General features: G+C 40.0%; 1 protein-coding gene across 10 annotated transcripts in view; it reads right to left on the bottom strand.

Annotated features, from left to right (window-relative positions):
* Positions 1-17,234, bottom strand: part of ABI2 (abl interactor 2) — a 66,031-nt gene extending 48,797 nt beyond the window's left edge. For 3 of the 10 annotated variants that reach the window (XM_088058566.1, XM_088058565.1, XM_088058569.1), the window contains exon 1: positions 17,047-17,232. In XM_088058566.1, the coding sequence (XP_087914692.1) occupies positions 17,047-17,163 (117 nt within the window). In that variant the 5' untranslated portion in view covers positions 17,164-17,232. Of the gene's footprint in view, positions 1-17,046 lie in introns of all 10 variants that reach the window. The other 7 variants (XM_014249462.2, XM_088058568.1, XM_014249464.2 and 4 more) reach the window with 4 other exon arrangements.
* Between the last annotated feature and the right edge of the window lie 1,808 nt (positions 17,235-19,042).

The following is a 19,042-nucleotide window of genomic DNA, read 5'->3' as shown; positions in this document are numbered from 1 at the left end:
CTCTTGCTCAAGAGGGAACAGCAGCAAAGGAACCTACTCCTCTGCTCATCCTGTGAAACCAGTGGAGGTTTCATCTTACTCTGGTAGCTCTTCTGCAATAACATAGGTGAGAGAAGTGGGTCATTTCCTAGTTCCTATAACAACATAACTGTTGTTGGAGTTCCAGATACAAGGCAAATTTTGGCTTTAATAGCAGCACAGTATCAACACATTTGTGGCCATAAGAGGCTAGGTCAATACAAATGCACTGGATAAAGAACCTCAGAAACAGCACAGATCCACAGGCTTAACTCTATTATCTCATGTATCTGCTGTTCTACAACTCTTCATTCACCAAGCATGCTTTAGTATGCAGAGGTTTCATTGAGTTTACAAGTCAAAATCATTGATAAACTCAATTTAATTTTACAGTTTCTTAATAAAATAAAGCAAGTGGTACCATATGCAAAAATTACTTCATATGCAAAGCAGCTTTCACAAGTAAGAACTATAATCATATAGCAATTACATTCTGCTGTAGAAAAAATGCTATTTGCACAAATTGTTTTCCCCACTATTAGACGAACAGACTTTTCTGTCTCTTGAAATCTGACAAAATCTACCATTTCTAAGAAAGGATACCTACTTCAGCTTTACAAAATATTATTTAGTCACAGGGGTTTATGTAATAACTGAGTTATTTCCCAATTTTGCCAGTTTCTTCCTTCCACTATAAATTCTCATTTCAATTCATTACATAGCAGTAACTGAGGTCAGCTAATGGCTTTGATTTAGAATCACAAGCAGAGTGATCTGTGGCAGCAGAAGCAGATTTTGTTTCCAAGTGTCCACTGCCAGACATCACAAGCTCATAGCAAGGAAAGCTAAGTAGGGCACACAGCCATGCCCTCCACCATTACAGCTTAGAACCTAACCTACCCCTGTAAACACTCAGATGCAGGACACCTGTAATTGCCAGGCTGTAACTGCAGCATACCCGGGGAACATACACACCCGATATTCGGCCAGTCTCCCGAGAGAGGCTGGCAGGTGTGGAGATAACGCCTACATCAGTTACCACAGCAACACCGAGCTCCGCCGCACTGTCCCACTTCCTCAGGCACTCAAAAAGACTGAGGTAGCTCAAGGAATGCAAGCTGCTGGAAAGCCTCTCCTGCCTATCCACAGCAAATGCAGTACTTTTATCCTCAGAATTCTTCCCACATCATCACCCTATCTAATACAAATCTTTCAGTCGCTATTCACTTTCTTTACTTCCTCACTTGAGCAAGCCCAACATTTTATCACACTAGAAGTTATACTTTAAATTAACTACCTTTGGTAACCATGGCTAACAAAAGCTTGAAGAGAAGTAAAGAGGTATAGCTATCAGGTACCATGAGTATGCCTCCCAAAGACATCAGATAGAGCGTTTAAACTAATGGGGGCAGTAATTTGCAAAGTCACTCTTCTAGGAAATAAAGACACTCGGATTACAGAGATTCCTTCATACTGACCAGTTAACCCTAAATTTGAAATTATTCTTACTTGGCGCTTTTTAAAGCTGCTACTAATTCAGACATAATGAAAGAAATGAACTGTCTTCAGATCTATGCCCACAGTCTGAGAGGAAAAAAAAAAATCCCCATAAAACATTTTATTTTTATATCAAAAAGTACAGATCAAAATAAGAAACTTTCACACAACAGCTGCAATATACAATATTTGTCTAGAAGGCAAAAGAACCATTGGCAGCAAACCCCAAAACCTAGAGATGTATGCTAAATTAGCAGAGCCCGGGTGGGCTGCAGTGGCAGTTGATCACTCTACAGCACAGAACTAAAGAATCAGAAAAGGTTTCCCCTCATTCCTCCATGAAAGGTTGCCCAGTCTGCCCCTCTTCCTTTTCTGTGTTAAAACAAACAGGACAGCTGTCCTTGCCTACTGCAGAACCACTTAAAGGCCCAAGGCTCTAACCCCCGAAGTGCTACACACGCACCAGAGTCCCATCACCTCAAATGTGCATTTGCTTTCCATTACGTGACCAAACACCGACGTATTCTTGTCTGACTCTGAAAAATCACAACAGACCACACAACTCACAGGCTTTTTTCCTTGCTGTCACTGTAAAGGCTTGCCAGAAAGAGGGCAGCAACAGGTTGATTTATTTGCTCTTGATATCCATTGTTCATCTTGCTGAAAGCTTACCTCCATTGTACAAGCCACCTGTTGAGGGTGGTGCTAACAGTCAATGACACCGAATTATAATTGAACCCAGGACGGAGATGAACTAAACAAACTACCATCATAAAGTGAAAGAAAGTTAGTGAAAGTTCACTCTGAAATCTGAAAATCAAAACTAGTTCTTCTTATTAAGTAGATTTGTTTCCTATGTGTCCTGAGAGAAGCATCTGCTCATTTTTCTGGCAAAGAATGTTTTTACAACCTTTTGCTCCTGTTACCATAGCACTGGACAAAATACAATATTGGCAGAGTGAGAATGGGATTCTGGCCTCTTATGCAGAGACAGTTAGCCAAGCCCAGATCTGTGTTCCGCACTTACTAGAGAAGACTTTAGAAATATAAAAGTCATCTCCTCAACTGAGTCCCAATCTAATTCCCAAGAGTAGACTGCCAGAAATAAAGATTTTTCAGAACCCTTCTTGTTCATGCTTGTAAGAGTTGTCAACAAATAAAAAATTATAAGATTACAAGAGGTTTTTCATTTCAACTAGACTCAAACTTTGCTATGCTGTTACAATTTAAGAATCTCTCAAAATAAGCAGTAAAAAACCCTTTTCTGCAGGTACTGTAACTAGCAATTATTCTTTTTCCCAGCATAACAAGCAGTTTTGGTCCATTTACTTCAAAATTATAAGTAAACCTGTCAATTGCTATGTAGCTCAAGAACAGCAAGCCAAGTTGCTATATTCAACCTGCAGCATGTAACTTAACAACACAGCATCAAGTGTTCTGTAATTATTTCCAGCAAGATCTCTATTTTACACACACATTTTCAGTGCAGTACTTTTTATCCAAAGACAGTTTCATGCAAATGTTAACTTGATTTCTAGAAACAATATACAGCCATTTTACATGCATAAAAGGATGTATATTTGATTTTTCCTGTTAACTACACTGCAATTGTAACACAGTAACCTCCAACCAATTTAATTCTGCAAATTACCAAGTTACTTTTTTAAGAATTGACAAGTATCACAAGTATCAAAAGCAATATGCTTGATAAACTTTGCCAAGGTTGGATTTGGTTTTCCCCACATACAATAGTTCTAACATTCCCCAGACTTGAAACAAAATGATCATGATGCAGGTCACTGAGCCATTTCAGAATTTCTCTCTAACAATATGGAGAGTTTTCTGTCCGGTAAAGAAAAGCCAGGACACATAAACTACCAGGAATAAGGGTCTTCTTGCTTAACTACAAAGGCCTATCATTCATAACATCAATCAGGATGAGCTTGAAGAGACCATAATTTTTTTTAAATTCCTTCAGAACAGTATCTGTGCATCATACAGTAGATGTTTAAATCTGCTCTCTTAAAACAAAACACTAGCATTACCTAATAGCCAAAATAATGGAACTGGTTTCCCTGGCAGAAGCTCTGTAAATTCTACAAGGTTGGTTTTACTCTTCCACACAAAGAAAGAAGATTACGCACCAAACACATTCTTTGAATCAAAAGTATTTAATAAACTTAAATGAATACAACAAACCCCATGTGAATGACTGTAGTACCAAACAAGAGCTTCTGTTTCTAAAATGTTTAAGTTCCTTTGTTCCTTTCCATTTAGATGTCAGCTGAAGACAACACCTACCTATAACTTTGTGTGAAAAACACAAATTTAAAAATTACACATGAGGACATTTTGAAAAACAGAACTCCAGCAATATCCCAGTCAACAACCAGAAGAAAATCTCCATGCAGGACATTGTAGAGGCAACAGCTAAGGACATGGGTCTATCAGAACACCTTCCAAATATCTATCAAGTTACTTGGGATCCAACAGAAGACAGCTCTGTACACCTGGAAGCAATTCTAAAATTAAAAATAAGCACCACATACAATGGCACAAGAAGTTCTACAAATTCTGTCCTGAAAAAGATGGCTACCATAAAAGCTTCAGAAAAGGACAGAGAAATTAATCAAACACTCTCAAAGTAGTATAGAACATCTGCAATGCTCCAAAATTCACAGCTGCCCACCTCTGCACACATTAATGTTCCAGACCGCAGCTTCCACTAAAGCACTTTAACAATGAAAGCATCTGCAGACACTATCCTATTTTACAAAAACAGGTGAAATAATAATTTTTTCTTTTCTCTGTTTATCTAATGCAAGCCAGATTTTCATTTGGCCCTTCCAGATTTGTTCAGATACTGATTTCAGTGCTTACTGATGCTGTTCTGCCCAAGATCTTTATAAATATCCCTTAGACAATCCTAGATCAGACAGGATGCATTTCTTTAATAGCAATTAAACACCTTTTTCCCCATATTTATAGAATTTTTACTGTTTTCAATATTTATAGATTGGTGAGCACTCATATTGGACAGAGAAGACACCACCAGTCACCAACATCTCAGCAGAAGATAAAAATATACTGCTATTTTCCCCCTACAACAGCCACATCCAAAGTAGCCCAGTAAAACTTAACACCAGAATTTTCATGAAGTAAATGAATTCTTTATTTCCTCACATCATTAACAAAATTGTTAATAATGAATTTTTTCAAATACAACAGTTTAAAAAGTCAATTTTTTCAAACAATTTTCAAAGAACAGTCATATACATGATAGAGTTGTCTCAAATAGGGGAAGCATTTCCTTCCTGCTATACAGTGACAAATATTTCAAGAAAGAGTAATTTTAATCCCACAGTTAAGAATTATCATGCTGTTTCCCACATAGGCCAAATTCCATCATCTCTAATTAGAGCAGTAGCAGGCAGCTTTCCCCATGCTGGGAACTCTCCCAATGGCCAGAGCTCTCAGCCCCAGAACACATCCCGAGAGCTGCATATGTTGCATGCAGTGCTGCAGGCAGCACGCCCCACCCCACAGCACTGCACTGCAATGGAGCAGCTGCTCACAGCACTCGGGTAACACAGCATTACCTGTGCAGCGCTGCACCAAAACTGCAGAAACTAAAAGTTACACCATGAAAGTTCAAAGTGACATTGCAGACTCCTGAAAGAATGCAAGACTCTTCTCTCAGCAGTTTTATGCTCCAATACTTTGAGAATTTGGGGATTTGAAGAATCCCCATGATTGTATTTACTATCACCATAATTATGACACAGATTGAGTCTCACCCTTCACTTATTCACCAAATTTTAATGCTATTGTTCTGACAGTTCTGAGCAATTTGTTGTCACAAAAACAGAAACATCGAAGTGAAACAACAAAAATAAGAATATTTCAACTGCTGAATGTTTTTTCTATGTCATAAAAGATCCTCTTGCCTTGCACTTCTCCTTTTAATTGGAATTCATTTTGAAGTTGTCTTAACAGATTGTTACAACTATATATTCAGCAAGTTCTACTATCATCTGAAAGAAGGGTTTTCTCTACACCTTCATGAATTAAAAGTGCTGCATGAATAACCTGTTCATTTCACAAGGCATGCCTAAATATCACCTCTCTATCCATCTTGCTATGGCAATAAATTAAACTATCCTGGAGAGCTTCACAACATAAATCATAGGTTTTAAGACAAAGATGCACATAGAAAGCATGAATTTTCAAGCTGCTTTTCAGACAGGCAATTGTCTCCTTTAAGAAGGATCTAACAACTGCATAACCTCTAGTCCTCCACCTTCCTAGACACAGGCAATTGGCTTTTTTTGTATCACTCATCTTCCAGTCATTTTACTGAACAGTTTGTCCCTAAAACTCAGGAAAAAACACTCATATTCTCCCTACAATTAGTCAAAGAAAACCATGCAAACAATTCTTGAAGGACTGTGTTCAGAGCCTTAAGGGCATATGAAATCCAGACCAAAATAAACTTGTTCATTGTTTGTACACATAATCTGTACTTACCCTGATGTATGAGTATTAGATCTAGAGATGACATCACATAAGAGCTGTGTTACTTAAAACCAACAGAATTAGGTATAAGAAGCTGTCTGCTCAAACTGGGATTTACCCTGTGCAGAGGCACTTATCTGTTTAGCACACACAAAAAAATAGTTTGATAAATTAATATAATATTTTTTAAAAATCAAGCAAAAGCTCATTAATCCTTGCATTTCAATCTCCAAAGAGATCAAAATCCTTAACATTTCCATCTCCAATATAAAATTAATTAAAAAACCCATTTTCAAAATATCTGCTTTTCAGAGAGGCCCTGTGAGTTTCACTGAGTACAGCAACTACCATCTAGTAATGCCAAGACTCCTGAAAATTAAAGTCAAATCAGTTCACCACAGGAAGACTATCATTTCACTCCTTTAAAAAAGCCAAGAAAAGCATTTTGGGCCCTTTTATGAGAAGGGATTATTGAAGTAATATTCATATGGTAACTGCAAACTAAACTTCAGATCTAAAACTGGTACTTTCTCTAAAACAGCTTTCTTCTCAAATTATAAAACATATCACACTGCTTATAGAAAAATCCAGCTCCACAGAAATTCCTGTTGCTGCCCATATTATTGCACAGCCTCAAGAGTAGCACAGAAAATTAAAAGAAATTGTTGCTTGGTTTAGGGATTTTTCTTGTGTAATTAATTTAAAACAGAAAAGTAATTTCCTTAAGTATGTTTTTAATTTTAAAGTACTGTATCACACAGAAAATTTAGCTTGAGATTATAGATTGAATATTACAAAGTTGAGCATGCTGCTTAGAAAAGAAGCTAAATGTAATAAAATTCAATACTCTGAGCCTTTACCAGTGGCAAATAAATCTCTCATTCCTCTCTGTGTCCTTAACAATAAGCTACAACTAAAAAAATGTTAAGAAAATTTCAGGGAACATAAAACACATGGAAAATATTAACCTCTGTTCATCATAAGCAAACAAGGGAAAATCCCCTTCTCTTTGGAGAACTTTTAAGCACAGCCTTTACAGAGGACAAGTGGATTATAGGCACCGTATTCCCCACTTGTTCTTTAATGAAAAAATTATTTTGAATGTGTATAAATGGTTAAATAAGTTATAACTCTGCATTAATTATCCAACTGTTGATCAAATGAGACCATTCGTAAGAGCCTGTCTTTATAATTAGTACAGCTTATAAGTCTTACACAAATTAAGGGTCTCAAAATGGTACAAACATCTGTAAAAGGCTCATCACAGTAAAAAGTTCTGTTTCCAAGGACCTGCATTTGGTGGACAGATGAGTATACACAAATGAGAACAACAAAAATTAGCAGCTTACCCCTCCCTCTTATTCCAGTCATCGAAACTAGATGTATTTGTAGCACATACTGAATTACTGACTCCAATAAGCATAAAGACTGCAGACGCATTTAGAAAATACAAAATTTATATTTAAAGCAGATAATAAAATGGGAATGATTTACAATAGTTCTATTAACTCACTCCATCAAGTGGTTATAGAAGTGTCCTCAATTTCAAGAGGATTTAAATTAATTATTATCACCACCAGACAAATACAATAGCGATTCAGAGTCTACTGATAGCCTTCTATCTTCTATTATCCAAACTGATTAATTTATACAGATGCACATACAGTCAAAGAATTACCTCTTTCCTTCAGGAATGGACTGCTGTTATGACAGTGCACTCAGAATGTGATAGAAATGCTGCAAAACCAACATCCTCACTAATTTAGGCTGATTACACATTCCTCTTTGATTCAGAGACTCTGCATGCTCAATCATTCTGCCCCTTCTGAGACAGAGTCACTTCATGTGCATCACATCTCTAAGGACATGAACACAAATAGGTCTAAATCTTTGAGACTAATTTCTGAGATCACTAACAGATGAATAAAATGAGACAACTGAGTATATCAGAAAACACTGCAGACTGATTTATAATAAATAACAAATAAATGTAATGTCACAGTTTCATTCTTCTCTACAGCTCCTTTCACTCTCAGCTCACTAGTTATCAGTCATGGTAGAAAAAGCCCATTAATTTTACTATCACCATTTCAGCACACACATATACACTCCATCACATAAAAAACCTTTAGCTCTCTTTCTCACAAATGAAATTTATCTAGATCTTATTAAATTGACATGAGTAACTCAACATATTAATTCCTTTCCTTGGAAGGAAGGCAAATCCAACACCAGTTTGGACAAAAATCATTTCAAAGTATCCAGGATCTATCACATTTGAGATACAGAAAATACAGTATTAAGTAGAAGCAATATCCCAAATAATCCAGTGAAATTAATTACAGTGGGCAGTGCAAAATACTTCACATAAGAGACATAAAACTCCATCATGGAATAAATACAAGGCAAAAGCATATAAAAGGAAAAGACAGAACTGCTTATATTCTCATTATTTATTTAAAATGTGTAGCCTTTCTCGAATACCATTAAATCCCAAGCCTTAGCCAATAGCAATAATTCCGTAGATTAAATAGCATTGCCTCTCAAACTTAATTTAGTATCCCCGTACTATGCCCAAGAAAAATAGGAAACCAGTGCATATAGTTCATACTTTTCAAAACATTATTTGAATAATCCTATAATTCATTATTTCTCTGTCAAAAATAACCACCCCTTTTTTGAGTGTCTGCTCATATTGGCATTTTTCAGTGTCTCTGAAGCCTGTCATCCACCTCAGCCTCTTCTTTTGCTGTTAGCAGTGCGGGGATAAGAGGTTGGCTTTTGTTTTTACTACTTCTCTTTCTGGATGTATTTATTAAAAACTTTATATTTATATAAAACTCTATATATTTATAAAAAAGTTTGTAAACTTTCCATAATGGCAGGGTAGCTTTAGTATCTATAGGATATTTTTATCTCCTTTTAGCTAAATATTTTATTATCTTGTCCCTCCGAAGACCCTCCATACAAACAAATGTATGTAGCTGATTCAAAATAGCCATTTAATTTGGGATATTTAACATTTTTACATTTCCCACAAGTTGCAGCACACCTGTGTTTTTTACTCAATTAAAAGTAGGTAGACAAAAAACTTCCACAACCTGCAGCAAACACTGCCTCACAAAGAAAGTTATGAACAAGCTCCACATCTCAAGCCAGCTTACGAAGTCGCCACCTAGTTAAAGAATTAGAGTGAATTACAAATGCTGCAATGCCCAGCACTGCTCAAACTGACAGTCTAAGAGGACACACTTAAAGATAATTGAGAATCTGCATCGTATATTAAGTAAACACATACTATTTAATGATTATTATTAAAGTGGATCAAGACAAATCAGGGTGCTTTGAATTCATACGACACTACTCAGTAATAAATGGCTTTGTATATTTTGTTTGTTAGACACTAGAAGTTTTTGTTTGAACAGAGATCAGACTCTAATACTATTTCAGCTAAGTTTGTATATTCCTGCCTGGCAAAACCAGCAGTCAAGAAGAGACTTTGACTGCTTTACGAGACAGACTCTAGAGAAAGACAAGCGCTGACTCTGCTTTCTAAAGTCCCATATTACCTACAGGTTATCTGTACCAACCCTCTCACGTTTAACAAGCATCAACCGCATTGCTCACAGTTTTCACGAGGGGCTACAGAAACAATACCTGACATTTTCACTACAGACCTTCAGGCCCGAAAAGCTCAAAATAACCACGCTTGATACCTGGTATCTTGATGAACTTCTCACTCACCTCAAATTGTCCATCTAACAGCTCACCACCTCCTACTCCACCCTCACTTCACACTCCCACCATCCTCGAGCAAAGCAATGGCGCTGCTCTTGTCAGCAGGAAATTCGCAACAAAGTTACAGAATACCCTAATAAAAAATTGCCATTTACTTAGAAGACGTTTTAGGAAAAAAAATAGTAAATTTATGGGTTGGCACAAAGCTAGCTTTGGCTGTGTGTTACAACCAACACAGACAGGCTACTAGAACCCCAGACCAAGTAATGTTTGTCCATCACCCTGCATTTCACTGAGCATAAAACAACTTCATCATGCTAACACTACACCAATGATAACAAGGCAAGCACTTATTATCTCAAGCTGAGATACCATTAAGAATAGACATTACAATGACATCTACTTGGAAATAAGCTACAGGAAAATGGAATAGCATACACAGAGTCTATACTTCAGAGCATATAAATTTAAATTTGACAGAGCAACTTACTTGTTGCACCTGAGAAACAGAAGATTAAGATTTCTCACTGAAATAGACACAATTCACTTGCAAAATCATATTAGTTCATTCACTTCAAGAAAGAATTGCCAACCTAACTAGTAAGAGCCATGAAAAGAGGAAATGCTCCTAATTTTAGTATGCTGTGATGATGTTACATCTACTGACATGGAGTTTTGTTTCATAAAGCAGTCCTATGACTGAAGTTCCTGGCAGGGATAGCCAACAAAATTTACAAAATTTAGGTTATTAAGGAAGAAGTCAATTTCAGGTGTGAAATAAGTGTGAAAACACAGCATTTGAAATAAAATTTTTAAAAAAAGGGCCATCAGCCTCTAGACATAGACTCTACTGAATAAATCTGCTGCAAACATGGTATTAAAATCAATGCTTTTCATCAAGAAAATATTCTGCTGAACACTACAAAGTAAGATTTCACTTGCTTATAGCACTGACTGGAGACGCTCTTGCCTTACATAGGCACCACATTCTGCCTCAGCACTAAGGCACAAAGATTAATAACTGTAAACTCAAGTAAAACACAAGCAACGGACAATAAATTTCAGAGAGCTGATTAACTGTAAGATGCAGAAGCTTGCTACTCTGAATTAAAATTCTTGATCAATATAATTCAATAACCAGTCTAAAACTACAGAAGGGAACAACTAGAATGCTACTTGCAATCAGCATTTACTGTTACAATGTTTATATTAGCAACTTGCATATTTACAAATTTTATTTTCATACCTACACATACCGTATTACCACCAGCAACTTCAATTACCTCTAATAAAATGGTTCATGCTTTTCCATTTCCACTCAATAGAGGATCAATCCTGCACTTCCTGAACTCCAGGCTGAACTTGTGGCACTATCAAATGCATTAAATTAGCTTTCCTGGCAAAACACAGCACAGGTGATGAAAAAGGAAAGTAGATTGGTTGAGTGATAAATCCTCCAACAGCTTTGCCAGCTTCACTGACTCACTTAAAGGAAACATGTTCTAGATTGTCCTCACTAAACTTCCCAAACCTAAGGAGCCACTTCAGTGGTAGCCAGGCGGCTGCAAGAGCGGCCTCTGTGAGAGACGATCAGGAGCTGCCCCCACATCAGACAGAGCCAGTACTAAGCCAGCTCCAAAAGAGCCCCGCCACTGGCAAAAGCCAGTCAGCGATGCTGGTGGCACCTCTGTGATAATGTATCTACCGAAGGGTAAAAAACGCTGTGAAGCAGCTATGAGAGGAGGGAGAAAAATGTGAAAGAAACAACTCGGCAGAGAGCAAAGTCAGAGAGGGAGGAAGGGGAGGAGTTGTTTCGAAGCACTGGAGATTGCCCCCAGTCCCTGGAGAATCCCATGCCAGAGCAGGTGGATATGCTCTGAAATAAGCTGCAGCCTGTGCAGACCCCACAGAACAAGCTTCTGGCAGGAGCTGCAGCTATGGAGAGAAGTCCACGCAGGAGCAGGCTCTGGGCAAAACTGTGGCCTGTGGGGCATCCACAGGAGCAGTCTGTTCCTGCAGGGCTAGATGCTTTTGGGAAGAACCCATGCTGGAGCACTTCTTGAAGAGCTGCAGTCCATGGGAAGGACATGGTATTTGTGCTCCAATGTGTCCTTTGTGAAGGACAGTACCCCACTGGAGGGAGGCCACATTGGAGCAGGAGGAATCTTTCCTCCTTCCTGTGAGGAGGAAAGAACTGCAGAGACAGTAATATGAATGAACTAGAGCATCCTCCATTCCCTGCTCTCCTGCACCACAGGAGAGGGAGGAAGTACAGGAGTTAGAAATGAAGGAAAGAACTTGAACATGGGAAGAAGGGAGGGCTGGAGGAAGGTGGGTTTAGTTTTAATTTTGTTTCTCACTGTCCTACTCTATTTTTAATTCACACTAAATTAAATTAATACTCCCCAAGTTGAGTGTGGTTTGCCCAGGACAGTAGTTTGTGAGTGACCTCCTTGTCCTTAACTCAACCCATGAGCTGGTTTGTTTTTTTCTTACTTTCTCCTGTTGTTCAGCTGAGGATTGAGAGTAAGAGAACAGCTTGGTGGGCACCTGGCTGACTTTCAAGCTTAATCCACCACTGTATACTTAAAATTTAAAATCACATGGTTTTCATGAAGTCCCACCATAGGCTGATGGACATGATATATCCATGTAATATTCATTGAATTTATAAGTGAGACAGTATAGCACATTGCCCACATATTCATTACTACTGTTTTACTAGCTTCAGAGAGTTTCAACTTGTTATTATCTTCCTGAACTTCTGGACTAATATTCACTGGAGCTAATCAATATCCACTTTCATGCAAGCAGAACAAGTGTTCCATCATTAAGATGATCATTAAGACCATTAAGATTAATCATTCCTTTACTGAAGTTGGATTGTATAATAAACAAGCTGAAGGAACAAAAAAAGTGAAAACAGCTTTCCTCTGATATTTACACTTCTGATAATTAAACAGATTTTCTGAATATAACTCAGTCACCTCTGTTAAAGTGATATATATCTTCAGTAAATTGAAGAGAGATCATTCTTGAACTTGTTTATAAACCATAATGCCTACAATTCCCTGCACAATTACACAAGTTATATACTGGTACGGGTCATTACAAGCGACTCCATAGAAATTTCCCATTACTAAAGCTGTAACCATTAAGCTGCTGTTTGTAAAGATCACCATTCCTGTAATTTAAAAATAATATACTAATAGATGCCTTATTTTCTTGTTCAGCCTACTGAAGATGCTTCCAAATCTACAGCCATTTGGTTTTGCTTATGAGATCTAAGTAAAATTAACAGATATGTGGAAAGCAATTATGAAACTCATTGATCTATGGACTGTAGTAAAATTAACAAGAAATAAGTAGTTCTCACCTGTCTAGTTAAATAAAACTATCTGCAGGAATGAAAGCAAGTTATTCCTAGTAATCAGCAGGATGGATTACTAAGAACAAGAATTAAAATCTTCTTTCTACCCTTCCCCTCACAAACAACACAAGAGTGTTTCTGTATATAAAACACAAACAGACATGGCAACATGGAGACTATGAAGGGAGGGAAATCAGGAGGTCCCTCTTCTGTCTCTAGAGCTGACAAGTAAAGCATAATAACCTTGAATAACTAAAAAATACAGAGCCTTTTTAAAGAATCCAGCCAACACAGCTGCATCAGAGAAATGAGAGGTTCCTTCCGAAGACTGGGCAGGGGACAGAGGCTTGGCTTTTCACTCAGTTCTGCATTCTGTGGTGGAGGGACCTCCCCCCACCTCAACTCTCTGCCCACCAGACAGTTACAGGCTAAAATGTCTCCACCTGGTAATTTTTTCTGACTCTTTCAACAAAGAGTTACAGACACAAGCATTTGGTTACTCTAGAAAGCTCCATGCACTGCACAAAATGAAAAGCTGATTTTTAAAAAGAGTGATTTTTAAAAAGAGATAATGAGAAACAAACAAAAGATTATTCCAGAATAGACTTAAAGAGGACAAGCTCCAAGAAACTTAACAGGGCAGTGTTGGAATTTATGTCAGTATTTCAGTAACAAGATGTGCAAGTCACATAATTGTATGGTCTTGTTACTTATACTATCATAAGTAGAAATTTTCTTTATGACACTCCTGAACAAAATTAAGCAGGAATATGAAAATTGTGTAAACACAGCACACTGCCCAATATAACTATTATTTGCTTTTTATGAAAGAACAGATAAATCAATGTAGACTGCAAATACCAAGTACATCAAATAACCAAATTTTATAGAATTCAGTTTAGACTGAGACTGAACGTGTAACAGAGGACACAGCACTAGTACATAAAGCATCGAACAGACCATATAAAATTTAACCTGTGATTCACATTGTGTCAGATACCACACTGCATAAATAAAAAAGCTTTGCTTGCCTTTCTCTTTAAGAAGTAGCATAACATAAAAATAACTGAACGATTTATCCAAGCTATTAGAGAATAAAACATTTTTGACATGAAGAAACTTTTTTCCCCCCAAACTGCAGTCTTTTCTTGCACTGCTGCAAGTCTATTTATCATACATTTGCTGTATTTCCTATAATTTTCCACAAAATTTAAAGTTGATGTTCTCTAATACACTGCCATACCACAGACTCAAGGGAAGGATAACATTTTATGTAACATCCCCTGTTGCTAAAGTAATCGAGTTACATATCAATCATAATTTGGATAAACAGTGACAAAATTTTTAAGAACAGATTTTTCATTTCATAAGCAGAAGTCAAATGAGTTGAAATTGCCACAGCTCTACTACTATGAACTAGCAATTTCCTCATGTATGAGATTACATGTTTAATTATTTTAAAGCTGCAATTATGTTGCTGGGTGGGGGGGGAGAAAAAATACATTCACTTTAGCCCAGAACTTCAAATTCTATTACACTGGCCTATGCCTCACTGGCTTTTGCAACAGTTTCTGTACTGGACAATAAAACTTCAAAGCAGCAACTGGCACAGAAAGGGAATGGCTTGGCTACTGAAATAGATAATGTACGCCAATGAAGTGTCCTCATGTCCCCATTGCCACAGCACCTAACATCCTGCAGATAAACTTCAGGTCTCAGTCCCATTCTGAGCCTCTCCTAGATCTCAAGGTTATCCACAACAAATCTTCTGTCAGCAGTGAAATACTACAGGATTACAGTAGAATTAGTTCATCTTCATTACATGACTTTCTGGACAATTATTTTTCCATGCATTTCAGAGCATTTACAAACCCATCTTCCCCACAAAATTCAAGGTTACTATTTTGAATATAATTTGGACTTCTTTGAGGCACAACAACTTTGGAATAATAAATACTATTAAAAGCAAAACCACAAATATCCAATTATCCAATATTTATTCCCATTAATCTATTCCCCTCCTGCAGAGAAGAAAAAAACAGCTTTTTATAGAGATCTGGTGCAGCAGTTTATGTAGCTGTGGCACTGGGAAGGTGGGGCTAGCTCACTGACAGATTTGTTACTAGGACATTCACATCACTAAATCCAGAATCCCCTCACACTGAACCTCTTCTCCACAACAATCCCACTCTCTGATGTCTCAGAGAATTCCAAAAGCTGGAACCTTTTGCCTGGCTAATGTCCTCCATTCCTCACTTGCTAAAAAATTTAAGCAGGTTGATGCCATGACCCATACCGCACCTCACAGTCAATGCTCACAACACAATTTCATTCTTTAATTCTCACCTCCCCCTTAAAGCTCTGTGCTATCATGATACTTGGATATTGCTGTGTGGTGGTCACAATCCATCAGGCTGACCAAGAGTGCCTCATTCTTTTCCTTCATTCACCATCTGTCTGTATCCATCTCCTGTGATCCTAGACTGTCCTTATGGACTGTGTGCTGTCTGGGGCAATAACCGTCTTTTTTTTGTTTTCTATTTGCACAAAACGGCATCTTCTGCAGTTTTGATTAAGACATTAAAAGTGGAGCTGTTCCATAGAGATTTTGCAAACTTTGATTTATACAAAGAATAAAAACAAAAAGTCAAAGCAAAAAACCCCAACTACATGCAGGTCTTCCTATCTGGTTCTGCCAACCAATACTCTTCTCCTATATTCCAGAAAAATCACTTTTCAAAAAAAACAGAAATTTAAATGCATGCATGTCAGGTCATAACTGTAAGAAAATATTTCAACACGTCTCTTAAAAACCCCAAGTCACGATAACTGAACATCAGAAAAGTTATTACATAATAAAATACATCTATATAATTTTACTGTAATTGACCTGTTTTATAAATGACCCAAAATATGCAAATTCTAAAGGACAGCTGGTCATTCAGCAATTCAAAAGCAACAGTGAGAGCGTTTTTACAGGGTCATTTTAAGTATTCCCTGCCTCTGGTTAAATAGTCTCTCCCATTTTCACTGACAGAACAATCTCACCACAGATCTCATCGCTAGTTGCCCTCTGGAAGCACACAAGCACTCTGTCTGCCCTTAGGGGACTGAATTCCAAAACAATTCTGGGACACTTCGGAATTCTCTCAACATTACACGGTATGCCCCGCACCTTTCTCTCCTGCACATTCAGACATGTCTTACGGGGTCTTCTTGTGTATAGGGGCAAAGTTTTCATTTGGACCAATTATCAGTATCAAACTAAACCGAGAATATTTTGCTTTTCTTTCCACTAGAAAGAGAAATTTAAGAAGCAGAGTCCTAACACCCGCCTGGCTTTAGAGCAGCCACCGCAAAAACCACACTACGCGGTAGCAACTTGCACTTCATCTCCTTCTCCCTAATTCTGTACCAGCTCTACTACATCACGCTTCCATCCCGCACCTACCACTTGGTAGCTGCCCTTCCTATAGAATTCCACAGTCCTGCTCGAGAAGGGGAATATAGACAGACACAACCCTACTAAAGTATATGTCATTCTGCTCTAAATTAACAGTCACCAACACTGTATTTGCAGGAGTCAGCCGTGCCCTCGGTTTATCACATCCCCTCAGCGCACACAGCAAAGGAGATCAGAATTTGCGGAGGGAACGAATAGGGGCGACAGAGACACGATCTGGAATAAACATCCACTCACAAAGTAGAAGGAATTCAACTTAGGAATCAATTACATATTTAAGCGCCTCGTCACGCCAGGGTAGTTCACGCTCGAGGTGAAGCAGCTCTCCCCCCCCCTCGCCAGGCTGCACCAGCCGGCGCTACCCTCCCGCCGCCTCGGGCCCGGCGAGCGGGGCAGCCCCGCGGGCACAGCCATGAGGGCGCGCCCGTGCCCGGCCCACGCGCACCTGGATGTAGTTGGTCTCGCAGTACTCGGCCACCCGCTCCAGGTTGGTGTAGCTGTCGAACAGGGCCCGGCGCCCCCCGGGGATCTCCTCCTCCAGCAGCATCTGCAGCTCCGCCATCTTCACATCCTCTCACCGGCCGCCCGTCCGTCTGTCTGTCTGTCCCTCGCCCCCGGCCCGCTCCGCGCGCTCCCCCCGCCCCCCCGGGCTCTGCCCCCGCCGCCCGGGCCCGGCCTCGCGCCGCGCGCTCGGAGCGCGCGCCAGACCCCCACCGCGGCGGGGGCGGGGCGCGGCCGCGCGCCGCCTCCTGCGCATGCGCCGCTCCGCGCGGCCCCCCGCGCGCCCACTTCCGCGACGGCGGCGCGCGGGGGGCGTTTCCGGCGGGAGCGGGGGAGGGGCGGCGCGGCCCGCGGGCGGCCCCGGTACCGCTGTCCTGGGAAACAATAAATAAGTAGGTGTGCGCGCTCTTCCGCGAGTCTTGGCTTCCTTTTACATCGTTTCGCCTTAATTCACTCGCTGGCGGGTTGCTGGCAGCGCGCCCTCCAGAGCACAGGGCTACGGCCGCCTCTGCTCGGGGGCTCCGAGTGCCGTGTGAGCGCCAGACCCTCGTGCTCCTGTGCGGCTGCTGAGCCGCTCTTCTGATCGCCCGAGGAAGAACAAAATGTTTCCTCTGTGTGGATCCCCTCTGAAAAGCTGCTGTTGTACAGGGGCCCGAGGAAGGGTGAACTCCCAGCGTCCCAGCCTTGCCAAAAAAGCAGATAATGAAGGGTCAGCAGAAACAGAGGAAGGACAGCCTCGTGGCCGAAGCACTGCACTGAAGCCATCAGTTAGGAGGTCAGTTCCTGGCTCTAACGCTGACATCCCTTATTTCCCAGGGAAGTCACTCTACGATTGCGATGAAAATGCCCACCCTTCGAGGGACGTGCAAGGCTTTCTCACTCAATTTCTCCACCGGAACCTAGAAGTAACATTTCTCCCACAAAAAAAAAACCAAACCAAACAACCCCAACCAACCAGCCCTCTCAGCAGGTGTCCCAGCTTTCTGCAGGAGAGCTCATTTGTCTCTTTGAAATGAATTGCAACTGTGATTACTCACCTCCTGTTCCCAGGAGGCTCCACAAAGCTCCTGCTGCCTCTGTAGTGCAGCCCAGGGTGCTGATAGAAGAGCCTGACGCTTTCCCAGCCCTCACGTTACAGACACTTTGGTAGTTGGCCAGAGAACATCCAGCACTGCAGGACCTGGGCATCAGTCTGGTCCTACAGGGACAGTTGTTCTCTTGCTCTGAAAGCTGTTGCAAAGGCATCCAGCTAGCTTTGCCTGACTTCCAGAATTTAAAACACCTGGTGGGGTCAGGCAACAAACTTGAAGTCTTTGGGGCCAGTCCTTGGAAATGTCTTACCTTAAAAGAAAAATGAGATAGAAATCCCTGCTCTGAGGGTCATTTCTTAGCTTGCTTAGTTCTTCCATATGAAAGATGAGTCAGGCACAATGTTCATCATACTGGTGAAAAAACCTTCATGCAAAGCATTTTTCTCCCATTTTAAAATGTGGTCTGAAATTCACAACTTCAACTACTTGACTTTTCTACCAGCAGTTAGAGAGCCAAGGGCAATTTGTAGCTGTAGCTGTAATAGTCTTTCTCTCACAAAAAGGCTTAAGAACCACAGCATACCCTGCCAGACACCTCACCACAATGCATGTGGGAGGAGAGAGGTGACTGCTCACAAGCACCTGCACTGTCACTGAACACCCATGGGGTCCCTGAACACCCGTGGAGTCAGGCTGCCTGCAGTTCTCCACAACAGTCTGGCATTCTGCCCTAAACCCACAAGGAGCAGAGCTGTCATGCAGCCTCATTCTTAGTGCCCTCTACCCACAGAGTTTATAAACCATGCGTTACACATCCAAAAATACTGGCTTTGGGGTAAAGAATGAATCATGGTTGTCAGCTGCCCTGCTGACTGTTAATGCACGTCTTGAGAGAGCAATGCATGTCTT

This window comes from Pseudopodoces humilis, chromosome 8 (genome assembly GCF_049639895.1).
Source record: "Pseudopodoces humilis isolate 2021_Gansu_Grassland_sample_001 chromosome 8, ASM4963989v1, whole genome shotgun sequence".
Classification (NCBI taxonomy): Eukaryota; Metazoa; Chordata; class Aves; order Passeriformes; family Paridae; genus Pseudopodoces; species Pseudopodoces humilis.
The sequence above is the reverse complement of the archived record's forward strand: the minus strand, read 5'-3'. Positions and strand labels throughout refer to the sequence as shown.